General features: G+C 44.7%; 1 protein-coding gene across 1 annotated transcript in view; it reads left to right on the top strand.

The window, feature by feature from the left end:
- The window catches only part of rasgrp3 (RAS guanyl releasing protein 3 (calcium and DAG-regulated)), a 118,362-nt gene extending 94,046 nt beyond the window's left edge, over positions 1–24,316 (top strand). The window contains exons 13-16 of the mRNA XM_063055532.1: positions 5,620–5,767; positions 11,072–11,108; positions 13,166–13,318; positions 20,601–24,316. Coding sequence (XP_062911602.1) covers positions 5,620–5,767; positions 11,072–11,108; positions 13,166–13,318; positions 20,601–20,938 — 676 coding nt within the window. The 3' untranslated portion in view covers positions 20,939–24,316. The remainder of the gene's footprint in view (positions 1–5,619; positions 5,768–11,071; positions 11,109–13,165; positions 13,319–20,600) is intronic.
- Positions 24,317–26,994: the final 2,678 nt, after the last annotated feature.

Genomic DNA, 26,994 nt, shown 5'->3' with positions numbered 1-26,994 from the left:
GCTGTGGCTGGCTGCAGCTGAAATGCTCTGATACCTTGCTGGTTCTACTTTGACTCAATCGTACTGTGACAAGAGTCCTTGACGAGGATGTCTTGGACCCAAATGCTGGAGTATCTGAGGCAAGAATCGAGACATGGTATCAAAATGGATCGAGAACTGAGCAGAAAACAAACGTTAGACAAAATCATTAACAGGGCTTATGATTGAGCGCTGAACCTCAGTTCAGGTGCTCTTTAAATGCTCAACTCCTGGTGCCCAAAATAAGATTGCCAATTAGAGGGACAGTTGTGAAAACTTAAAGGGGTCTCGCCAGCTAACCATACTCTGGAGAGTTTGACTGTTTATATCCTGGAAGCTGGTGTGGTTGGGTGCAACTCGTAACTGTGTGCAATGCTGGTCATTAAGGCAGAGGAAGGGGTCTAGGACCAGTGGGTACTGCCTCAGAATACAAAGGGGTTTCAAAGATGTCAAACAGAGTCATCTCTTTAGAATACTTATACTTTATTATCACCAAACAATTGATACTAGAACATACAATCATCACAGCGATATTTGATTCTGCACTTCCCGCTCCCTGGATTAAAAATCGATAGTAAATATTAAATATTAAAAATTTAAATTATAAATCATAAATAGAAAATAGAAAAATGGAAAGTAAGGTAGTGCAAAAAAACCAAGAGGCAAGTCCGGATATTTAGAGGGTATGGCCCAGATCCGGGTCAGGATCCGTTCAGCAGTCTTATCACAGTTGGAAAGAAGCTGTTCCCAAATCTGGCCGTACGAGTCTTCAAGCTCCTGAACCTTCTCCCGGAGGGAAGAGGGACGAAAAGTGTGTTGGCTGGGTGGGTCGTGTCCTTGATTATCCCGGCAGCACTGCTCCGACAGCGTGCGGTGTAAAGTGAGTCCAAGGACGGAAGATTGGTTTGTGTGATGTACTGCTCCATGTCCACGATCTTCTGCAGCTTCTTCCACGTCTTGGACAGGACAACTTCCATACCAGGTTGTGATGCACCCTAGAAGAAGGCTTTCTGCGGTGCATCTATAATAGAAGCAAGGCAGAATTTCTCTAGCCAGAGGGTGGTGAATCTGTGGAATTCATTGCTGTGAATCACTTGTGGAGGCTGTCTTTGGGGAGAGACTGGTGAATATAGCTTTGTTCTCCCTGGGGGGGTGGAGGTTATGAAGACATGATAGAGATACGTAGCTAAGGTACGCAGCAGGAGACTTTATCCCATTGCAGAGAGGACTTAGGTTTAGGGTACGAGGTAAGAGTGACCGGAATGCACCATCTGAGAGAGGGCTGGAATTAGAGTTCCTGATAGCAGTTAAGAAGGACCAGTTGGATCACCGAGGCAAAGAAGGCTATGGGCCATGTGCTGGAAGATGGGATTAATTATGAGTGGTCTTCACTGGTTCACATGGACATGGTGGGCCAAGTGGTGTGTTTTAATGCTGAATGACTCTATCACTCAGCAGGGTGGACAGTACATGTAGAAATAGCCTGATTATTACCTTGTTTCTCTTACCACACATGCTGTCTGACCAGTTGAGTGGTTCCAGCACTTTATATTCCTGATCTGATTATCTTGCTTTGCTGTGCATCAACGTTCGGGGATTATTGTGCATGGATACCATTTACTTCTTCTCTCACCATTTTGATTAATCCTTCTTAAACCCAAATGTCTCACATTTTGCAGAAATAGAACATAGAACATTACAGAACATTACAGGCCCTTCGGCCTTTGATGTTGTGCTGTCATTTTAAGCTACTCCAAGATCATCTAACATTTTCTTCTGTCATAGCCCTCCATTTTTGTTTCATCCATAATTATGACTGCTTCTTTTGACTATGTTGCACATTATGCTCCCAGTTTTGTGTCATTTGCCGATTTGGTTATGTGGATGTCTAAGTCATTAACATGAAAGGGTAAAACTGAGGATTCAGTCTAGATCCCTGAGGAAACCTGACTTGTTACATCCCATCAATCAAGTGAACATTTATCTGTATTCTCTGTATGCTACCTTCTGAACATTCATCATCATTAAGTGCCATGTTGTATGACGTGGGCATTCATGATCTTTCCTTGATCATGACTGTTCTTGGCAAATTTTTCTACAGAAGTGGTTTGCCGTTGCCTTCTTCTGGGCAGTGTCTTTACAAGACTGGTAACCCCAGCCATTATCAATAGTCTTCAGAGATTGTCTGCCTGGTGTCAGTGATCACATAACCAGGACTTGTGATATGCACCAGCTGCTCATATGACCATCCACCACCTCCTCCCATAGCTTCACGTGACCCTAAGCAGGTGGTACACTTTGCCCAAGGGTGACTTGTAGGCTAGTGGAGGGAAGAAGTACCTTACACCTCCTTTGGTAGAGACGTATCTCCAACCTGCCACCCAGCCTAAACAGCTCCATAATCAGAAGTTTTTAATCTAATTTTCATTTTTGTATAATCCTATGCAACAACTTAACAAATGCTTTCTGGAAATCTGCGCAGATGATACCCATAGACATTCCAAGATTGACCACGATGATGACATCAGCCAGATGACTTACACATGATCTGTCCTTCCTGATTCTTTGGCCATCTGATAGCTCAGTCACAATCACCTGGCCTGCTGAGTTCCTTCGGTATTTTGTTTGTGTTGCTCTGGTAGCTAAATCAGACAACTTCTGACAAATTTCAGTAAAGGCCTCAATTCTTATGGAGTAATTGCCTGAACGTTTCTTTCCTCTTTTCTGGATAACTGAGTATAATTTTCTAAAGCTCTTGGAACATTGCTAGCGAACCTTGGAATATTATGATTCAAACAACTGCAATTTCTTCCCCAGGCTTTTTGATACCCTGGGACATTCAATCTTAGAGAGAGCAACTGTGTGCTATTTCTGTTAGCAGCATGACATACATGTGATGCTTTGCTTGTAAACAAATAGAGAGAAGGATTCTTCCCATGGACCCAGTGCCTCACTAAGCCTCATGAGCTACGTTTACGTTTTTTTCTGCATTTGGGATTATTTGGGGCCATATGATTGTTACCAGTTGCAGGAGGTGAGAAGCAAAATACTGTATTATTTGATCTCACTGGTGGGTTGAACTTCAAATTCAAAGTGCAAGGTAAATTTTATTATCGAAGTACATGTATGTCTCCATATACAATCTTGAGATTAATTTTTCTGCGGGCATACTCAACAAGCCTATAGAATAGTAACTCTAACAGGATCAATGAAAAGTCAACCAGAGTGCAGAAGACAACAAACTGTGCAAATGCAAATATAAATAAATAACAATAAATAATGAGAACGTGAAATAACAAGATAAAGAGTCCTTAAAGTAAGATCATTGGTTGTGGAAACATCTGAATGGAAGGGCAAATGAGTGTAGTTTATCCCTTTTTGTTCAAGAGCCTGATAATTGAGGGGTAGTAACTGTTCCTGAACCTGGCGATACTGAAGCTCTTGTACCTTCTACCTGATGACAGCCACGAGAAAAGAGCATGGCCTGGTTGTTGGGAATCTCTGACGATAGGTGCTGCTTTCCTACAACAGTGTTTCATGTAGATGTGCTCAATGGTTGGGAGGGCTTTACCCATGATGTATTGGGTAAATCCACTATCTTTTGGAGGATTTTCCATTCAAAGGTATTGGTGTTCCCATACCAGGCTGTGATGCTGCCAGACAATAGACCCTCCACTACACATCTCTAAAAGTTTGTTGAAGTTTTAGGTGTCGTGCCAAATCTCCGTAGACTCCAAGGGAAGTTGAGGTGCTGCCGTGCTTTTCTTCATAATTGTACTTAGGTGCTGGGTCCAGGATAGGCCCCCTGAAATAGTAACACACAGAAATTTAAAATTTCTAACCCTCTTCACTGCCGATCTTCTGATGAGGACTGGCACATGGACCTCTGGTTTTCCTCTCCTGAAGTCTATAATTCAGTTCTTTGATCTTTCTGACATTGGGAGAGAGGTTGTTGTTATGACCCAACTCAGCCAAACTTTCAATTTCCCTCCCGTATGCTGATTCAAATACACCACCTTTGATTTGGCCCACAACAGTGGTGTAATCAGCAAACTTGAATATTATCCCACCAAAAGGAAAAGGATGGTTGAAGATTCTGGGGGAGTGTAAGGAGTGGCATTATCTAGCTCTACTACCAGTCCGTCAACCAGTTCAAGAATTTTTATAAAATCATGTTCTTGTGTTATGAGAAAGAGTTGGTGTTGATAAAATGCCTTTTTAAGTAAATGTTGTTGAGCTCCTTCTCCCCCCGATCCTATTCGACACTAAAGCAGCAGAAGATCAGCATCCCTGCTATAGACAGGGTAAATGCAAGCAGGCTTTTTCCACTGAGGTCGGGTGGGAATACAACCAGAGGTCATGGGTTAAGGGTGAAAGGTGCGAAGTTTAAGGGGCACATGTGGGGAAATTTCTTCACTCAGAAGGTCGTAAGAGTGTGGAACGAGCTGCCAGCACAAGTGGTGCATGCGAGCTCGATTTCAATGTTTAAGAGAAGTGTGGATAGGTACACGGATGTAGAGGTGTGTGGGAGTAGGCAGTTTAAACATTTTTAGCATGGACTAGATGGACCAAAGGGCCTGTTTCGGTGCTGTACTTTTCTATGACTCTATGGCTACTCCATACTGATATCACTGTTAAAGTTGGGTACGACTGTTGAGGCTTTTTGGGGGTGTTTTGGGCTAGAAATCTCCCTATCCATGTTTGCTGCTGATGCAAAGATAGGCAGCATTGTAAACAGTGTGACCGGTGGTGTCGAATAATCAATGGATACAGATAACTAAGGGATATCAGGAGACTGAGAACCTGAGGAACATTCCAGCACTTGGCTTTCAGCATAAAGTGAGGTGAGTCCATTAAGTTGTGACCTTGGGGCATACAACAGAGTACCTCCCAAGTAGAATCAATGAATTCCAAAGAATCTTGGTGGCCCACTTCATAAATACAGCAGAATAGAGGCATGAAGCACTGTATCAGGCCCTTCAGCTCATCATGACCAGGCTAAACATTTAAACCTATCCCTCTTTCCAGCACTCAGTCCATTTCCTTCAGCCAAAGGGTGGTGAATCTGAGTAACTCATTGCCACTGGTGGCTGTGGAGGCCAACCATTGGGTATATTTAAGGCGGAGAATGATAGATTCTTGATTAGTCAGGGCATAAAGAGATGCCGTGAGAATGCAGGAGATTGGGGCTGAGGGGGAAATCGATCAGCATGATGAAATGGTGGAGCAGACACGATGTGCCAAATGGCCTAATTCTTCTCCTATGTCTTCTGGCATGTTCTGCTGTTTCAAATGCTCATCCAGACACTTAAATGTGAAGTCATTCCTCATAACTGAGCTGATTTCTTCTAGGCAACCTCCTCTCTACCTCTCTATTCACCAACCTAGCAATCTCCACTTTAAATATACCCAATGATGTGGCCTCTACAGCTATCTATGGCAATTAGTTCCACAGATTCACCACATTCTGGTGAAGAAAATTCATCTTCATCTCCTCCTCTGGGTTAGAACAGTTCAATGTTATGTCAGGCTAAGTTATATATGTAGATGATTGTGCATTTGTACGATAATTAAGTCTTTGTTCCCCCTTTTCTTTGACAGGGATGGGCGAATCAGTAAAGATGAAATGATGGCCTATTTCCTGAGGGCTAAATCACAGCTCCAGTGCAAAATGGGACCAGGCTTTATTCACAATTTTCAAGAGATGACGTACCTCAAACCCACTTTCTGTGAGCACTGTGCAGGATTTGTAAGTACATCTACTGAAATGATGGTTTTGCAGTGATTCTCCCTGAGCTTTCTCTAATGTGCTTCAGTCTAGACGTCTTCCCTTGGAAATTCTAAATCATCATAAATTCACACCTAAGTTTTGCTAAATCCCTGGCTGACCATGTCTAAACGCCTGGACACAACACTGGGCAAAACCAGAGAGTAGCTGTACACTATATATGTATGTGAGATCTCCCCAGCTAGATAAATCCACTACCTTTCTCTTCCCTTTAGCCACTTGGCCTCCTGTACCGAATACACTAAGTGTACTTCAGTAGTCTTTTGCTGCTGTTGCCCATCATTTCAGGTTTCGAAGTGTTGTGAATTCAGAGATGCTCTTCTGCACACCACTGTTGTAATGTGTGGTTATTTGAGTTATTGTCGCTTTCCTGTCAGCTTGAACCTGTTTGGCCATTCTCCTCTGACCTCTCTCATTAACAAGGTACTTCCTCCCACAGAACTACCGCTCACTGGATATTTAACACTTTTCACACCAATCCCTGTAAACTCCACAGTTGAGCATGAAAATCCCAGGAGATCAGCAGTTTCTGAGATACTCAAACCACCCCGTTTGGTATTAACAATCATTCCATGGTCAAGGTCACTTAGACCACATTTCTTCCCCATTCTGATATTTGGTCTGAACAATGACTGAACCTCTTGATCATGTCTACATGCTTTTATGCATTCAGTTGTTACCACATGATTGGCTGATTGGATGTTTGCATTAATGAGCAGGGGTGCAGGTGTACCTAATAAAGAGGCCACTGAGTGTGTATTGATTTGATCAGAGCATCAACAATATTTCTGATCTGGTGCTCATACATAGTGTACGGGGTCATTCTTAAATACCTGCTAGAAATATCACATAGATCTAACTCATTAGCTATTTTACCAACATGATATTCCACCCTGTCATAGAATCAAAGCATTGATTCAAGTGATAAATATTGTTAATCAACAGACTTTTGTACTAAATGTTCTCTTTCTCTGTGCAATGCTTTGTTCTACCAAAGTTTAATTGTACTGGAGAATATTACAAAAGACTTTAGAAGTCCTGACTGTGCAATTGGAGGAATCTAATGCTTCTTCGAGGATCATCATCTTGTCATGGAGGAGAGGCTTCAGAGTTCCTGAGATACTGTGAGCGATGTCGTCTGGAGTTTAGCCATTTGGCACTTACCTCCTGCAGGGATCACCCATGGTGGTAAGGGAGAGGTTCCAGACAAAGAACGATCCGAGCAAGCCCTCAGTGGTGGAGCTGGCAGAAGATGATGACGCAGTGAGATTGGAGGGAAGCTGCAGCGGTGATGGTCCCCCGGTCATCTTGCATTCCACACCACGGGACCCTGATCCCGGTCTGTCAAAGCAGTTGCTTGTGCTTCAGCCTACCCACATTTTTTTTAAGGCATCCATTAGTCTTGCGAGACCATGGATCTGCGCCTGGAAAGTCTTCACTCTCCAGGGGCAGGCCTGGGCAAGGTTGTATGGAAGACCAGCAGTTGCCCATGCTGCAAGTCTCCCTTCTCCATGACACCAATGTTGTCCAAGGGAAGGGCATTAGGACCCATACAGCTTGGCACCAGTGTCGTTGCAGAGCAATGTGTGATGAAGTGCCTTGCTCAAGGACACAACACGTTCCCTCGTCTGGGGCTCGAACTCATGACCTTCAGTTCTGTAGTCCAATGCCTTAACCACTTGGCCACATACCCATATTAAAAAAACCGATACAGAAGTGTTCTCCAGTAAGGGAGTTCACCGGCCTCTACATCCACCTGAGGACCCATCAATAGACAACCTCTTAAGAGAGCATCATACTTGACACGAGAGAATGCACTTACCAATCTCTACATCATCATCATCATCATTACATGCCATGTCATACGATGTGGGCCATTATGGTCCCATGACCATGATTGTTCTTGGCAAATTCTTCTACAGAAGTGGCATGCCATTGCCTTCTTCTGGTCAGTGTCTTTACAAGACGGTGACCACAGCCATTATCAATACGCTTCAGAGATTGTCTGTCTGGTGTCAGTGGTCACATAAGTAGGACATGCGATATGCACCAGCTGCTCATACAGCCATCCACCACTTGCTCCCATGGATCCATGTGACCTTGGTTGTGTGGGAGGGGTGGTAGTGTGCTTCACATTGCCCAAGGGTGTCCCACAGGCTAGCGGAGGGTAGGAGCACCTTACACCTCCTTTGATAGGGACGTATCTCCACCATGCCACCCTAATCTCGAAGTAGGTGCCCCAAAGATTAATACAGAATACTGGACATGGCACTGCTCTGAATGGAATCCCAGAGCCCGTGTGGGACAGTCCTGATGGTGTTGTTTCCTCTTGAGTTTGCAATCAGGAAGTGATAGGCTTACATGGCGCACACCCCTCTGTGGCCACCAGTGTGATTTAGATCAGGAATTTCATGAAGTTAGTCATTCATTCAAATTCCTTGCCCCATGTGCTGAACATTCTCATCACTGAACCTCCTCCATGGAAACAGGTTGTTCTGGATTGTCCAAAGCTACTGAGTGACACTAGAGGGCAAGAATTAAGCAGCCCATGCTAGAGGATGTGAAACAATGAACAAAAGGGCAGAAGTTGGCCAAAAGGCCTTTCAAACCTGCCCTGCCTTTCAATAGCTTAGCTCAGTGGTCCCCAACCACCGGGCCGCAAAACATGTGCTACCGGTCCGTGAAGAAACAATATGAGTCAGCTGCACCTTCCTTCATTCCCTGTCACACACTGTTGAACTTGAACATCGCGTTGCCAACTGTCCTGTATTTGCCGGGACATCCCGTATATCGGGCTAAATTGGTTTGTCCCATACGGGTCCGCCCTTGTCCCGTATTCCCCCCGCCAAGGTTGAGCGTTCCTATGAAACCTTTCGTGCCGAAATGGTGTAAAGCGAAGAAGGAATTACCATTAATTTTTATGGGAAAAATTTTTGAGAGTTCCTAGACCCAAAAAATAACCAACCAAATCATACCAAATAACAAATAAAACCTAAAATAACAGTAACATACAGTAAAAGCAGGAGTGATATGATTAATACACAGCCTATATAAAGTAGAAGTAATGTATGTACAGTATAGTTGGGAAGATTAGGCCAAAACCGATTTGTGGAAAAAAATCGTCATATATGCGCACGTCACTTACGCATGCGCACACAGGTGCCCGCGCAAGGCTTCATGGTCACGGTAGTCTTTCCTGGGGTAAACACAAGTGTCCCGGGATTTGACTGCTACTTTTGTCCCTTATTTGGAAGTGAGAAAGTTGGCAACCCTAACTGAAAAAGACATGTTGAGGTGAGTTTAACCCTACATGAACACCGCCCCCCCCCCCCCCCCGGTCGGCCGGTCCACAAGAATATTGTCAATATTAAACCGGTCCGCGGTGCAAAAAAGTTTGCGGACCCCTGGCTTAGATAGCCTTTGCTGGCCTCAACTTCTCTTTCTGCCACTTCTACATGGTCCTCAATTTCTCGATCTTTCAAATACTTATCTATTCAAAGACATTCAAAAGACATTTATCATAGTATGTCTGCAGTATACAAGCCTGAAATTCATCTTCTCCACAGGCAGTCATGGAACAATGAACCATGGACCCAAACTGTTCAAGGAAAACTGTCGAACTTCAAACTCCCTGTCCCCCACATGCAAAAAAAATAAGAAAATCATGCAAACAGCAACAGAAAAATGAGCAAAAACACAGAATATAAAACACAAAATCAAAAAGCATATTTCTGTACAGTTCAGCTCAGTGTTCGTTATCTGCAGGCTGTCCCAATTGAAAAATCACCCAAAGCAGAGACAAAAAAGAGCGACCAGAACTTTAACTGGAAACTAGGACACATCATAATCCTGAATTAGAGTCCAAATCTACAATCCCCATCGATTAAACCTTGCTCCGGCTTCATCCACTGAGAGCATCGAGGGAGAGAGAGATCACTCGAATGCAAGGACCTTCCCTTGGGGCAACGAGGGAGAGGGAGAGAGAGACCGTCACACACAGACACCTTACCCTGGCAACAGCAAGCAAGAGGCTGGTAGACAGCGCTGAACACTCGCTCGCCTTCCGCCATAAAATTTTAAGATTAGCTTTATTTGTCACATGTACATTGAAACAGACAGTGAAATGGTTCGCTTGAATTCTGGGCAGCCCACAACTGTCGCCATGGTTCCAGGCACTAACATAGCATGCCCATAACTGTCCAATCTTACCATTCAACTATGATCTTTGGAATCTTTGAAACCCTCTTCCCCTGAGAGTTACAAAGATTCACTACCCTCAAAGGAAAGAAGTTTCTATACACATCTTGCCAGAGATTCCTTTAAGTCTGCTGCTTCTGAAAAGCTACGATCAAAAACCATTTGTGGAGGGAGATCAGTTGATCCTCATTCTGTCACTCTGGGGCAATTTCATATTCTGCTACATTACACGGTAGCATAGTGGTTAGCACAACACCTTACATTACCGAGCACCCAGGTTCAATTCCCGCCATCGTCTGTACGGAGTTTCTCCTTGTGACCGCGTGCGTTTCCTCCAGGTACTCCAGTTTCCTCCCAGAGTTCAGAGACGTGTCGTTGGCAGGTTAATTGGTCGTTGTGAGTTGTCGTGTGACTAGGCTAGGGTTAAATTGGAGGGGAGGAGGGGAGTTGCTGGGTGGTGTGGCTCGGAGGGCCAGAAGGGCCTATTCCACACTGCACCTCAAAAAATGAGATTACAAAGCTTTGAGACGGAGATGACTTGTCTGTGCTGGTCTCTGGCACTTGGCTCCCTGCCAGTCGAAGCTGGCTGCCTTTAGCCTTGGCTGTGGCGTTCCCTGCATCTGATTTTACATCTCCCACAACACTACTTGCTTTGTTTCGTCCCAGCTTCACACCCCTCCTTAAGCTTTCGCTCCACTGCTGGAGAGAAGTAAACAGTAATCGTGGTCAATGGAAGTGGCTGCAATGAAGCAGATTAGGGTGTTAATCGTGACCCCGCCATATCACCCCATCACTCCCAGCCTAATGTGGTTCATCTGCCAGGTTTCTTTTAAATGCCGTTGACGCTTCACAGATAAATGTCGCCCCGTTCTGAGAGAAGTTAGCGAGCAATGGAGTGGACAGCGCAGGCCTGAAACAACGATTCCCATCTCCATGTGTCAGGAAGGGTGTTGTGAGCAGCTCCATCCTGTTTGTGTTGCTGCAGGCCACGGCTCCTTCCTCTTTCATTACTTCACCTTCCTTCCGGTTCCCTACCAACTCACTAACATTCTTCTGCTCTCTTTGCAGCTCTGGGGTATAATCAAACAGGGACACAAGTGTAAAGGTAAATAAGAACTCTTTCTTTTTTTTCAGATGGCTATTGTATTAATGTTGGCAGAGGAAGTTTTAGGGATATGCAGCTGAGGGATCTGGGGCCTTGTAAAGCAGGGCCCAGAAGGCAGTAACATCGACAGTCCGATAAAATCAGGCAAAGAGGCCAGTTTGCTTCTGCAGTAGCCACAATGGGTTTTTAACTTTCCCTGTGGAGACTAAAGGGGATGCGGTGATGTTGGTAAAGCAGCAGAGAATATTTTGAGCACCTTTCCCATCTTGGACAGTCTCCCAGTCTTGAGGATGACTTCCTTGTCCCCTAATTTTTTGGTTTCTAAGGTGGTAACCATGGACCCTTCCACAGATGGGATGGGCCAGTGTGTACTTTGGGAGGTGCTGTACTCCCTCTGTTGTCTGCACTGGGCTTCTGTGTGTGCCTGAAGAGGGAGATTCACCGTTCTACCTACCTTTGCAAATGCTCCTCCAGTTTGAATTTGTGGGCCAGACGCTGTCGCGAATCAGTGAAGATGTTGCACATTCTCAAGGGGGCTTTGAGAACTTTCCTGAACCCTTGTTGCATCACAGACCTCAGTGGACCGAGTGTCTGCAGAGCTCTGGCGTCAGACAAATGAACATTGTGGACCAACCATTGGTCCTGATTAGAGCTCGGAGATGCTGAGATGGGAGAGAATGCTGGAGTGTATAATAGGTACTCAGTGGTTTATGTGCACTTGGTCAGCCTAAGGTCCTGATTCGGTCCTGTATGACAGTGAATGCATGGATTTAGAAGACAGCATCTGTGGTACGTCTGTAGTGTCTTGCAGTATGTCGTCCAGGTCTCGGATGTGTTTAGGTAGGGATTCGTGTAAACACACTGTTGATGGCTCTCTGCACATCACATATACCTCCTCCAAAGTCAAGACTTGAACTGTGGACTCCTCACAAACTCTCAGCGAGAAGGCACCGACTTTGTCAATGCATGCAAAATGATGGAGGAACTGAGTAAGTCAGGCAGCATCTAAGGAGAGGAATAAACAGCTGACATTTTGGACCAAGACCCTTCATTAGGACTGAAAAGGAAGAGGGCAGATGCCAGAATAAGAAGGCAGGGTGGGGGAGTGTTGGCAGGGGAAGGGGTATACACTAGCAGGTGACTTCATCTGTGGTGAAGAAAGCTTTTGGTAAGCTTTTGGTATGCTGGCCTTTATAAATCAGAGCATTGAGTGTAGGAGTTGGGATGTAATGTTGAAATTGTATAAGGCATTGGTGAGGCCAAATTTGGAGTATTGTGTACAGTTCTGGTCACCAAATTATAGGAAAGATGTCAATAAAATTGCGAGAGTACAGAGATTTACTAAAATGCTGCCTGGGTTTCATCTCCTAAGTTACAGAGAAAGGTTGAACAAGTTAGGTCTTTATTCTTTGGAGTGTAGAAGGTTGAGGGGGGACTTAATAGAGGTATTTAAAATTATGAGGGGGATTGATAGGGTTGACATGGATAGGCTTTTTCCATTGAGAGTGGGGGAGATTCAAACAAGAGGACATGAGTTGTGAGTTAAAGGGCAAAAGTTTAGGGGTAACATGAGGGGGATCTTCTTTTCTCAGAGAGTGGTAGCTGTGTGGAACGAGCTTCCAGCAGAAGTGGTTGAGGCAGGTTTGATGTTGTCGTTTAAAGTTAAATTGGACAGCTATATGGACAGGAAAGGAATGGAGGGTTACGGGCTGAGTGCAGGTTGGTGGGACTAGGTGAGAGTCAGAGTTCGGCACCGACTAGAAGGGCTGAGATGGCCTGTTTCCGTGCTGTAATTGTTATATGGTTATATGACACTCAGCAGATGTCCCAGCTGAGCTTCAGAATAGATACAGTACAGATACAGGCCCTTAGGTTCAATGAGTCTATACTGAACTTCAACCACCTTTTTGACATTAATACCATTTTTTATTCTCCATAGTAGTAACATAGTAGTGGTGGGATTTTGTGGGCAACATCTGAGCATTAAATTTTAAATACTGAGAGACGTTGGCACTGGCGTTAATTGCACTGTCTCGCTTCTGTTCCTTGTTTGACAGACTGCGGTGTCAACTGCCATAAGCAATGCAAGGATCTGCTGGTGTTGGCGTGTCGGAAGCTGCGAAAGAGCACTTCTCTAGAGAGTCCTTCTCCACCTTCGCACAGCCACGGCTCCCTGCCCAGCAGTCCGGCAATCCTGTCCTGTGGAAATGGTAAGGACCACTGCTGTGATCAAGGGGACCTTGTTAGTGGGGAGCTCCCTTGTGATTTAACCCTTCATTTCATCCTCAACCCAATGGAAACTATGCCCTCTCTTTGCTAAATGGTGCGGTTAGAAGTGTGACCTTTGGAAACATAAGAACCATATCACTGCTTGCTATTGAAAAGCAGTTATTATTGTGTTTAGAGTGATTATATTTATGAGGACTTCCTTTGGCCTGGGTTGACCCATGGATATCGTGCCTTAACTGTCTACGTGATACAAAAGTCAGGGCAGTACGATGTGAAGAGGAAGCTGTTGTCCATGCAGCAGGCTCCTTCTCTCCACACATCTGATGAACCCAAAGGAACGGCAGAGACCGATACAGTTCGGTACCAGCAGCGTCGCAGGAGCTGCCAGTCAGCATTGGACTCAATGTAGGACTGCCTTAGCGACGGCAGCTCCAGATTTTTGCCTCGGGGTTTACTCCTGAGCCTTCCTCATGTGTGGGTATCGCCCCAAGGCAACGGTGATTTGAGATCAGAGCTTTCTTTCTGCCAACTATGAGTGATGAGCCCCTTCTGCAGTATTTATATTACTGAAACTATTAATATAGGAGAGAGTCAAAATCATGTTCCCATTGAGTCACTGATTAACTATATTAGTTATTTATAAGTAACAGATGAGCAAACCATGTTTAAATATCAGCCATGGCTCAATAGCAGCAGGGCCCCTCTTCACTCAAAAGTGTTGAGGTTCAAGTCCCATTCTAGAGAGCCGATTTCGAAGATCTGGGCCGGTGACCCAGATGCCACACTAGAAGGTCACTGCAACAGACATTTGACTGAAGTGGAGAGCCTGCTGGCCTACTCAGGGTATTGTTCTAACGTTGAAAGTCAATTTATTATCAAACTTATATATGGCACCACAGTCAACCCTGAGATTTATTTTCTTGCAGGCATACTCATAAGTCCATAATAGGATAATAACTATAATAGAAACAATGAAAGGCTGCAGCAGGAAGAGGCAAGTTACCCCAGGACATTTGTCTAACGTTCATCAGTGAAACTCTGGTCACGCACCCTGCCTCTCCCCTCATCTGCATCACTACAAACATACCTTATGGTCTGAAAAGTTCTGTGGGATATTGAAAGGCAAGTGAAAGGCACTACAGAAATACCAGTTACTTCCTTTTTCCCTGTTCCTAATCTTTTCACGAATAGCACCCGTAGAAAACTGCAAGTGATGTGCCGTCCATGCGCACCCCCGCCCCCCCCCAGCCCACAGTATAGTCACTTTGAAACACTCTGAGACGCCAGAGTCATTTTGTAGTGATTGTTCATCATAATTCCATCCGGATCTCCCATTCATCCCTGAAGTACCTGCCATAGGAATCCAGGCCACGAATAGAGTGAAGGCAAGGGCCATGGAACAATAGTTTAAACAGGGTTAGATTACAGCATGCGATGGCTTATGCTCCCTGTTTGGCTACTGAAATACTCTAAGTTCCCGTTTGAGAGCTACTCGTTGTTATCCATCCCTATGGTTTTCCTTCACTTTGATGGGTTCTTGAGCCCATTTTCCGTATTTTCGGAAAGGATTAACACTGCTTGGAATAAACTCAATTTTAAAGCACCAATTTAGTCCTGAGGACTAATCCACAATGGGCATTTCTTTCCTATAGCATCACAGAACTGGATATCAGCTCGACTGGACGGGCTCCAAAATCCATCCAAGGAAGCAATCTTTAAAATTCAAGGAAATTAGATCATTTCAGTTTTTTTAAAAAAATGATATTAGGCCAGTAAGGTTTTCCATTAGCAGATTAATTGCGAAAGTGATACAAGGGCTTATCATGGCTATCACATATCCTCCGTAAGGCCAGCTTTCGCCAAGCAGTTCCTGCTCCACAATTCACTCTCCATGTGAATTATTAGCTTCTTCGAACATAATAATACAGAACAGGCCATTCGGCCCATAATGTTGTGCCAACCTTTAAACCTAACCCTTCAATCTAACTCTTTGCTCCTACATAGCTGTCTATTTCTCTGTCATCCATGTATCTGCCACTGCCACCAGCCCTGTCAGTGTATTCTGTACCCAGCACTCTCGGTGAAAAAAATGTCCCTCTGACGTTCCCCCCCCCCCCCCCCAATACTTCCCTCCAATTGCCCTAGCATAATACCCCCTAGATTTAGCCAGTTCCGCCTGGGAAAACGCCTCTGGCTGTCCTATCAATTTCTCCCTCTTATCATTCTTCTTCTTGTCTTCTGCCTTTTATCATCTTGCTTCTCATTCAGTGACGTTATTGTTGTTGACTCGACAAAGGCATCCTACAGTAAAACAAAATGTCCTCCTTCATCAATGACTTGCATCCATTCCAAACAGCTTGCCTGCTGTTTACCATGAGACAAATAGCGCAAAACAATAACGCTATTGTGCTATTTGCCTCATGTTTATGCAGCTCATTTACAGTCAGAAGCGACCTGCGATCCTGAAGTGCTGCCTTGTACCCTCATTGCAAAGCCTTGAGCTACAGTTGCTGGTCACCGCGGTTGTATTGAATTGAATTGAATTGACTTCATTACTTACATCCTTCACATACGTGAGGAGTAAAACTCGTTACGTTACGTCTCCGTCTAAATGTACAATGTGCAATTATATTAATTTATAATATATATTATGTACAACAGGATAATCAATACAAAATAGAAATACAGTTGCATCAGCATGAGTTAATCAGTCTGATGGCCTGGTGGAAGAAGCTGTCCTGGAGCCTGTTGGTCCTGGCTTTTATGCTGTGGTACCATTTCCCAGATGGTAGCAGCTGGAACAGTTTGTGGTTGGGGTGACTCGGGTCTCCAATGATCCTTTGGGCCCTTTTTACACACCTGTCTTTGTAAATGTCCTGAATTGTGGGAAGTTCACATCCACAGATGCGCTGGGCTGTCCGCACCACTCTCTGCAGAGTCCTGCGACTGAGGGAAGTACAGATCCCAGACCAGGCAGTGATGCAGCCAGTCAGGATGCTCTCAGTCGTGCCCCTAAAGGAAGTTCTTAGAGTTTGGTGAGCCACACCAAACCTCTTCAACCATCTGAGGTGAAAGAGGTGTTGTTGTGCCTTTTCACCACACAGCCAGTACGTACAGACCACACGAGATCCTTGGTGACGTGTATGCCAAGGAACTAGAATTTGTTCAGCCTCTCAACCCCAGATGCATTGAAATCAATCGGGGTTAGCCTGTCTCCATTCCTCCTGAAGCCCACAACCAGCTCCTTTGTTTGTGCAACATTGACGGAGAGGTTGTTTTCTTGACACCACAGTGTTATGGTGGTGATTTCTCCTCTGTAGGCCGCCTGGCAATTATTTGAGACTAGGCCAATCAGTGTAGTGCCGGCCGCCCCAGCAAATTTCACCTCGTGTTAGACAGCCATAATAAACCTGGCTCGGATTCCATCCTGATCCTCTGTGCTGTCTATGTGGAGTTCACATGTTCTCCCTGTAACGTGAGTGCTTCCACTGGGTGCTCTGGTTTCCTCCTATAAGATCATTAGTTATTGTCGATCACCCCTGGTGTAGGTGAGTGGCGGGAAACTCGGGGGGAGGGTGGGGCGGCGCAAGGGGACGGATGGTTATGTAAGAACAACACGGTAGCAGGGCGATTAGTGCGATGCTGTGACAGCTTGGGCTATCAATGTTTGGAGTTCAGTTCCAAAGTCATCCATATGTCCAACATCATAAAACGTTTAGTAGGTTAACTGGTCCTTGTAAATTGTCCCATAATCAGGCTAGGGAAAAGTCAGGGGCTGCCAGTCGCTCAAGGGGCAGAAGGGCCTATTCCACTCTGTATCTCTAAATAAAAATAAAATGAAAGAGAGAATAGATGATTGGGCAGAAGGGGGCAGGGGATTGTTCTGAGAGCTAGCATAAACTTCCTGGACGGAACAACCTCCTGCATCACCAGAAGCGGGGGGGGGGGGGGGTGGGTGGGCGAATGCAAATGCCTGAGCCAGATTGATAACTCTGTATATTATTTAAAAGGAGAAAATTTCTAATTCCCCCCAATCCAGAAACACATTCGATTTGTTGTTCAGATATAGTGAGCCTGTGTTTTTTTGACTGGGTGGGTGGTCTGTTACGTGCCTGCTCTAGCAACAGTGAGAACATCAGTTGCTGTGCTCTCTCCCCGTGGGGCTGATGTGTCCCCTGCTGAAGCTGCAGCAGGAAATGCAAGCGTAACTGTTAAAAATCCCCGCTAATGAGGCCATTGTATTACTGGACATATCCAAAGGTATTGGAGGGTTCGCATTCATTTCCAGAGGACTGGAATATAAAAAAACAAGGAGGCTTTATAAGGCATTGGTCAGACCACACTTAGACAATAAGATATAGGTGCCGAATTAGGCCATTTGGCCCATCCAGTCTTTTCTGCCATTTCATCATGACTGAACCATTGCCCTCTCAGATGCCTTCTCCTCGTTACCTTTCATACATAGTCATATTTTATTGATCCTGGGGGAAATTGGTTTTCGTTACAGTTGCACAATAAATAATTAAATAGTAATAAAACCATAAATAGTTAAATAGTAATATATAAATTAAGCCAGGAAATAAGTCCAGGACCAGCCTATTGGCTCAGGGTGTCTGACCCTCCAAGGGAGGAGTTGTAAAGTTTGATGGCCACAGGCAGGAATGACTTCCTATGACGCTCCGTGTTGCATCTCGGTGGAATGAGTCTCTGGCTGAATGTACTCCTGTGCCCACCCAGTACATTATGTAGTGGATGGGAGACATTGTCCAAGATGGCATGCAACTTGGACAGCATCCGCTTTTCAGACACCACCGTCAGAGAGTCCCTGACTGATACCCTGACTAATCAAGAAATTATCAACCACTTAAAAGGAGGGAGAGAGAAACCGGGGAATTATAGGCCGGTTAGCCTAACGTCAGTGGTGGGGAAACTGCTGGAGTCAGTTATCAAGGATGTGGTAACAGCACATTTGGAAAGCGGTGAAATGATCGGACAAAGTCAGCATGGATTTGTGAAAGGAAAATCATGTCTGACGAATCTGATAGAATTTTTTGAGGATGTAACTAGTAGAGTGGATAGGGGAGAACCAGTGGATGTGGTATATTTGGATTTTCAAAAGGCTTTTGACAAGGTCCCACACAGGAGATTAGTGTGCAAACTTAAAGCACATGGTATTGGGGGTAAGGTATTGGTGTGGGTGGAGAATTGGTTAGCAGACAGGAAGCAAAGAGTGGGAATAAACGGGACCTTTTCAGAATGGCAGGCGGTGACTAGTGGGGTACCGCAAGGCTCAGTGCTGGGACCCCAGTTGTTTACAATATATATTAATGACTTGGATGAGGGAATTAAATGCAGCATCTCCAAGTTTGCGGATGACACGAAGCTGGGTGGCAGTGTTAGCAGTGAGGAGGATGCTAAGAGGATGCAGGGTGACTTGGATAGGTTGGGTGAGTGGGCAAACTCATGGCAGATGCAATTTAATGTGGATAAATGTGAAGTTATCCACTTTGGTGGCAAAAATAGGAAAACAGATTATTATCTGAATGGTGGCCGATTAGGAAAAGGGGAGGTGCAACGAGACCTGGGTGTCATTATACACCAGTCAATGAAAGTGGGCATGCAGGTACAGCAGGCGGTGAAAAAGGCGAACGGTATGCTGGCATTTATAGCGAGAGGATTCGAGTACAGGAGCAGGGAGGTACTACTGCAGTTGTACAAGGCCTTGGTGAGACCACACCTGGAGTATTGTGTGCAGTTTTGGTCCCCTAATCTGAGGAAAGACATCCTTGCCATAGAGGGAGTACAAAGAAGGTTCACCAGATTGATTCCTGGGATGGCAGGTCTTTCATATGAAGAAAGACTGGATGAACTGGGCTTGTACTCGTTGGAATTTAGAAGATTGAGGGGGGATCTGATTGAAACGTATAAGATCCTAAAGGGATTGGACAGGCTAGATGCGGGAAGATTGTTCCCGATGTTGGGGAGGTCTAGAACGAGGGGTCACAGTTTGAGGATAGAGGGGAAGCCTTTTAGGACCGAGGTTAGGAAAAACTTCTTCACACAGAGAGTGGTGAATCTGTGGAATTCTCTGCCACAGCAAACTGTTGAGGCCAGTTCATTAGCTATGTTTAAAAGGAAGTTAGATATGGCCCTTGTGGCTACAGGGGTCACGGGGTATGGAGGGAAGGCTGGGTTCTGAGTTGGATGATCAGCCATGATCATAATAAATGGCGGTGCAGGCTCGAAGGGCCGAATGGCCTACTCCTGCACCTATTTTCTATGTTTCTATGTTAACGTAAGCATACCCAAAGACTTGGCCTCCATAGCTGCCAGTCAGAATGAATTCCACAGATTCACCACTCTCTGGCTAAAGAAATTCCTCTTTCTCCCATTTCTAAAAGGACACCCTCTATTTCACAATATATTTCAGTGATAATAAACCTAATTCTGATTCTATTAGTTCCAAGACATTTCTCAAAACTTTCTTCAACATATAGGAAATGATAGAATCAGAATTTTGTGCTTGCACAAAGTTTTGTGAACTTCACTTGAGTAACAAAATGAATTTTCTGCCTGCTGTATATGAGAATAAATGAATCTCATGTAAAAACACTGTGTATTTGTAAGTATTGCTGACACACACTCCAGTTTCTACTTAATGGCCGGTTACCCACATGAAGCCGAGTGGCCCTCAGTTAGCTGTTGAAACTGTAGTGCAGAACGATGCAACCACTTGACATCAGAACACAACCAACTGGCATCAGAGAACAGGACCTTTGGGCCTCTGCTAAATATAAATTTGTATAATTGTATTGGCAGTGATATCTTCAAAAATTGCTGCTGAGAAGTAAATCTTTTTAGAAACCAGCTTTACTTTATGAAATGGTTGCCCTGCCTCAGTATTACGGTTTACTGCATGCTAATCAGTGCTTACAGGGTCTCCTTTCATCTCTGTTGCTGAGCTATTCTGTGAATGAATCCTTCGATTGAGGCTGGAATCTCAGTATTTGTTGAAAGATGGTTCATATGTTCACTGAAAAGGAGAAGTTGTGCTTGTCCGTGCAAGGTTATTAAAAGCCTAACATTGTTTCTCATTTTGATCTTATATCCTTGAGCTTGGGCTAAATAAATTCCTTGGCTTTTCCTGCCTTTTGATGTTCTGAATCCGGTTCTATGCTTAATCTTTGATTGCACAGCTTGTTTTTGAGGCGTCCTCCCTCGCAATTTGAAATCAGTTTTTTTTTCCATTCTCTCCCCCTGCAGTTCAAGATGGAGCTATGTTCAACTTCCCCCAGAGCAACAGTAACCAGGCCATTGATGGCCGCTCCATCACCCTAATGACTGGCTCAGCTCAGAAGATCTCGGTGCGCTTACAGAGGGCCACCGCCAGCCAGGCCACACAGACGGAGCCCCTGTGGCAGGAAAGCGGGTGGGCTGGCGCCGACTCAGGGTCACACACCTTCCCAAAAATGAAGTCGAAAGGAGGGAAGAGTAGGGGCTTTGCCAAGTGGGAAAATGAGAAGCCTAGCAGATGTGCTAAGACAGAGGAGGAGCACGAACCACTGCAGAATGGGACTGAGGTGAATGAGGAAGATGAGTGAGGGTGCATTCCTCAAGGCAAACTCCAAGTGTGCACGATGCATCATCAAATCTTATGGGAATAACAAGAAATTGGATATGTGCTCAGGGTTAATATTAACAGGATATTTATTCAATGACTGCCTCGTGTGTTTGACTATTTGTCATTTTTCACCCTGTACAAATTGCTCAAACCAGTTTCTGCCAAGCGTCAAAGTGACAAAGGTCTTGTATAAATCTGTGGCTCCTTCATGGCTTCTCCTATCAATCAAAATCTTCCAGGCCGCGAATACCAGCACCCATCAGATCCCAGCCATTACCCTTCACAAGCAAATTGTATATCGAGCTCACAACCAGTTGGAAGGTGAAAAACGGCCATGGAAAATCAAACCTCAGGACTGAAAAAGCAACAAATACGCAACGTAAGTGTGCAGATGGAACACTTTTGACAGGAAGCCACAAGCAAGCTGTTGCGTACTATAAGCGCTCAGCATCAATACACACGTGGCCAGTAGTAACAAGGTTAGCCTGGGAAATGCCTCCAGTTTGCTGGAAAGTCAAGCCTGGAGGTTGCCTGGAATGGCGCTTCCATTTCCAAGGCTTTGATATTGACAAAGTTCTTGTATAAAACTCAAAAGCCATGCCACAGACTTCTGAGACAATTCAGCTGGGACAAACAATAGAGACTACTTTTTATTCAAGTGGATGAAACTCTTCACTTTCCACACACAAGGTCAGGTAAAGGTGAGACCGATAAGGAACAATAAGCCGGTTGTCATCATCATAGTTGGAGCTTAAAGATTATCTCCCACCATCTAGCATACTAAACCTTTTAAATAAACAGTTGAGATTCAGCAGATGCTGGAAATCCAAAGGAACACACACAAAATGCTGGAGGCACTCAGAAGGTCAGGCAGCGTCTATGGAGATGAGTAAACAGTCAATGTTCCAGCCCATCAGGACACCATTGGGATTTGGTGTGTGTTAATCCTTTTACATGTATTTTGTCCAAAATTAATTGAGTTTCTTTGAAGATGTGGGAGCAGAGATTCCCCTTCACTATGGAAGCATGAAGTCATGTGACAAGCTGATCTTTGTTTCCCCTGTAATGAAATGTGGTATCATTGAGATGTTGTCCCTGGTGGTGAGGAGGAAAGATTGCTCTGTAATTGGATAAAAAGAATGTTATATGGGAATTTCCCGCTTTACCCAGTGCGTGTCCTTAGTGCCTGAATGTCCTTTGACCAATGACATACGGTAAGCATCCCTAGCACTAAGACAGCCTTATAAGATGGGATGGTTGCTCCCAATGTTTCCAAGGTACGAAACTTGGAAAATACAAGGTGTGTGACACACAGATACGGCACACCCCCTTGAACATATCAGGCAATTGTGAATTTTCAGATCCTTTCACACAGTGCGCGATTCGTTTCCATTGCTTCCATTGGTATCAGTTCCAGGGAGAATTCCAGCAACGCAGACCTGGAGGGAGAATCCTTTACATGACCCTCCTTTGCTGTCCCACCTAGCTTTCAGAGGCTCACTGATGTAATTGAAAAGGGAGGCCTGGCTCCTCACTGGGCAATTATCGCAGTGCCTCTGGGCCAGGCTGCGGGTTCACAGAAAGCGGCTGCATTATTGATTGCACTCAGACAGAATGTCTGAGGGAACACGACGGGCCAAATGCTTTAAACGAGGAACACGTCACAGAGAAATTAATCAATGTCACTTTCTGCTCAGCACAATTCCCCGGTGTGGACAGCGCCTGTCACCACCCCAAATCAAGAGGCTTCCACATGCCTTTGTGTTAGAGAGATAATCCTCCTGGCTGACTGGTTCTTACTGCCTTGTCAAGGACAATACATTGTAATCAATTATTCATTGAGGTGAGAAGTGCCTAGGTTGAAGGAATGGAATTTCTCCATTTCGGGTTCAAATCTCAAGCGTTGTAAATCAGGCAGGAGATAACCTGACGCAGATTAAGGCCTTATTCCACATTACGCTGTAGCCCTACTGGCCTAGAGTGCCACCTGCTGCACCATTGTGGTATTGTTTCTGTTAACCTCTCCTGCCATTTCGTGTCCCCTCAAACATTACAAATTGTGATATTTAGATTTTGCTTTTCTTTTAAAGGAAAATAACTGAATTTAATAATTTTAAGTCTTAAAAATAGCAGATGAGTTAGGATTAGAGCAATCTGGCCAAGTCAGATCTTCAAATGAAAGACCTTTACATAATGCAGCAAAATCTGATTTCCTCTAAACTGGATCCATTTGATATACAATTCTGTTTGGTGTCACCTTTTGGTAAAGTTGCTGCAGACCCTCAGGCAAACCTCTTTCCAAGGAAGTTCATATGGGACACATCAATAGATACCAACATGATGAATCATGTTCTCACTGAACTGGGATGTCCATTCAAACCTTTTGTTAAATGGCTCATGATTACTTCATATTAATAACCAACAACTTCAGTGTTTGGCAAGGCACAAATCTCATGTTAAAACCAATTTGCCCTGAAAGGGGAATATGGAACTAATGAATGAGTGGAGGAAGGTTTAGGGGAGATGTTTTTTTTTTTTACACAGAGTGGTAAGTGCTTGGCATGAACTGCTGAAGTGATGCTCGGGGCTGATGCATGGATGGGAGGTGTATGGAGGGATATGGTCCGTGTGCAGGTCAGTGGGACTAGGCAGAAAATGGTTCGGCACAGCCAAGAAGGGCCAAAAGGCCTGTTTCTGTGCTGTAGTTTCTATAGTTCTATGATACGTTAGAGATATTTAAAAGACACGTGATGAAAGTAAAATGGGGGACTACGGGCTATGTAAGAGAGAATGGTTAGATGGATCGTGGAAAAGCTGGTACAACACGGACCAAAGGGGAGTGTGCTGTGCTTTACTGTTCTATATTCACTGTAATGGGTAGAGTTTCAGAAAAAGAAGCCACCGATTGAAGATAGGTCCCCGAGGCCATGATGCTCTGTGTTTCTCTTCACCAGACAACAGTAAAAGCTGAACATCCCTAAGGCTGAATTAGAAGTTGTTTTGTATTTGTTTGGTGGATCAAGGCATCTTGTAATTGCCAAACAACACAAACTGAATCTTTAGAGGCTGGTAACTACATAGCATAAATAGAGCCCGACTTCCATTTTCAATGCCTGGTGCACAATGTGATCACCTCAGTGTAGTAACAACTGAACAATATACAGTACTACTACTGTGCAAAAGTCTAAGGTACATGTATATAGCTAGGGTGCCTAAGACTTTTACACAGTACTATAGTAATTTTATGTATTGCACTGTACTGCTGCCACTAAAAATAAAACAAATTTCATGACATGTGAGAGTGATGATAACCTGATTTCTCTTATGGGTCTCTATTGTGGACTGAGAGCGGGAAGGGGCAGGGAGAGGGGAATCATGGTTGGGAAAGGGGAAGGGAGAGGGGAGGGCAGGAAGCACCAGAGAGACGTTCTGTAATGTTCAATAAATCAGTTGTTTGGAATCAAAATACTTTGCCTGATGTCTCAGTTCTGGGTGTGTCTGCAGCCACACCAGCCGCGCTCCTGGCACCCCTTCTCTGCCAGCTGCCCCACACCCTCCTGCAGCGCTCCACCCTCGCCATTCCCAACACCTTTTGCTGCCGCCAGATTTACAAACCCGATCTCCACTCCATGTTGGCAGAAACAGTACTGTGCAAAATTCTCAGGCACCCTAGCTATAGTTATGTGCCCAAGGCTTTTGCACAGTACCACACCTCAGAACTATGTACAGTCTCTGAGGACATAAGAGTACAGCTAATTGAGTGGGGGGAGGCAGTAGATGTAGTGCATTTGGATTTTCAGAAGACTTTCAGTAAGGTCCCAAATAAGGGAACTGATCCAGAAGGTTCCAGCTTATGCATTTGGTCAACAGAGAGAAAATACAAACTAGAATAAAAAGGTTGTCAGGTTCTGATGAATAGGGAACTGCAGGGATGAATGATTGCCCCAACCCCAACCATTCACGATCCACACAAAATTTGACTGAGGAACTAAATATTTCTCCAGTTTGCTGATGATATAAAACCCGGTGTGATTATGAGCATGGTGGAGGAGGTAGGGAGTATCCAGGGGACAGGGACAAGTGCTCACATAATGTGTGGTGCACAAAACAGGAAGGCAGTGTCATCTCTTGGTGAGAGATTTGCTGGTTTTCATGTTCCATGAGACCGACGTATCTTGGCGTGCTTGTACAGAAGTAATTGAAAGCCAACGTGCAGGTGTAAGAAGTGATTTGAACAGAGGAGTAAAGAAATTTAACTGTAGTCACAATGGGTGCCTCAAAGTATTTTCCAAAGTTTTGTTCTTCTCAGCTAAGAAAGGAGCAATTTGCCATTGAGAGAGCCCAATGCATTCAGGACACTGATTTCAGGCAAGGCAGATTTGTCAAATGAAGAAATGCCCTTCAGACTGGGTGTGCAATCTCTAAAACTGAGAAACATGAGATCTCAGTGAAGCTTATGAGGCTTCATGGTGGATGCAGGGGCCATGTTCTTGGAATAAGGGGTAGAATGTTTCAAAGGTACATTTAGTGTCAGAGAAATGTATACAACATACATCCTGAAATTCTTTTTCTTCGCAAACATCCACTACAACAGAGTGCCCCAAAGAATGAATGACAGTTAAATGTTAGAACCCCAAAGCGCCCTCCCCAGCTCCCTCTCCCACGCATAAGCAGCAGCAAAGCAACGATCCCCCCTCCCTCATCAGCAAAAAAAAAGCATTGGCACTCCCCCCACCCCCACCGAGCACTCAAGCAAGCAGCAAAGCATCAATAAAAGCACAGACTTGCAGTACCCCAAAGGCTACTCGTTCACCCGGTACTTGACATACCACAGGCTCTCTCTCTCCCTAATAAAGGAAATAGGGGTGTCCCCGTTTCACAGCGAGAGGGGAGACATAACAAAACAACTCGCTGATTCATGATTTATGATGTTAAAAGCCTGTTGCGTCGCTTTTTCCAAGCTCTGTGCACACAGCCAGCAGCCAGCTTGCAGCTTTCGATCTTCTGTCTCCCGTGACACACCAGTTTCCTATGGCGACACCGACCTCAAGTCCACCCACCTCCAGAACCATGAAATCCCGGAACCCTGAAGGTGTGCTAGTCTTCTAGGCCGCATCCTTGGCATAGGGTTTTGATGAAGAGAGACTTTGAAGGAATCTCAGACACTGAGTTCATTCAGAAGGGATCAATAGATTTCCGGGTATTATGGGCAGGTCAGCCATGATCATAAAGAATGACTGAAAGATCAAATTCTTACTATTTTGGGGTGGTGATGGGAGGTGTTGATTGATGACTACATACTGCAAAAATGTTGCCTCATGTGAAGACATCTTGGTCTTGGTCTTTCACTGGTACTGCTGTCAAATAAAAGTATTGGGTTGTCAGAAGATGCTTGTGTTTTCAGACCATAAGACAAAGGAGCAGAAGTAGGCCATTCAGCGCATCAAGTCTACTCCGCCATTTTATCATGAGCTGATCCATTTTATCCTACTTAGTCCCACTGCCCCCCTTCTCACCATAACCTTTGATGCCCTGGCTACTCAGATACCTATCAATCTCTGCCTTAAATTCACCCAATGACTTGGCCTCCACTGCCGCCTGTGGCAACAAGTTCCAAAGATTCACCACCCTCTGGCAAAAAAAATTTCTTCACATTTCCGTTCTGAAAGGGCGCCCTTCAATCCTGAAGTCATGCCCTCTCGTACTAGACTCCCCTATCATGGGAAACAACTTTGCCACATCCACTCTGTCCATGCCTTTTAACATTCAAAATGTTTCTATGAGGTCTCCCCTCATTCTTCTAAACTCCAAGGAATACAGTCCAAGAGCGAATAAACATTCCTCATATGTTAACCCTCTCATTCCCGGAATCATTCTAGTGAATCTTCTCTGTACCCTCTCCAACATCAGCACATCCTTTCTTAAATAAGGAGACCAAAACTGCCCACAGTACTCCAAGTGAGGTCTCACCAGCGCCTTATAGAGCCTCAACATCACATCCCTGCTCCTATACTCCATTCCTCTAGAAATGAATGC

Source organism: Mobula hypostoma, chromosome 8, assembly GCF_963921235.1.
Source record: "Mobula hypostoma chromosome 8, sMobHyp1.1, whole genome shotgun sequence".
Classification (NCBI taxonomy): Eukaryota; Metazoa; Chordata; class Chondrichthyes; order Myliobatiformes; family Myliobatidae; genus Mobula; species Mobula hypostoma.
The sequence above is the reverse complement of the archived record's forward strand: the minus strand, read 5'-3'. Positions and strand labels throughout refer to the sequence as shown.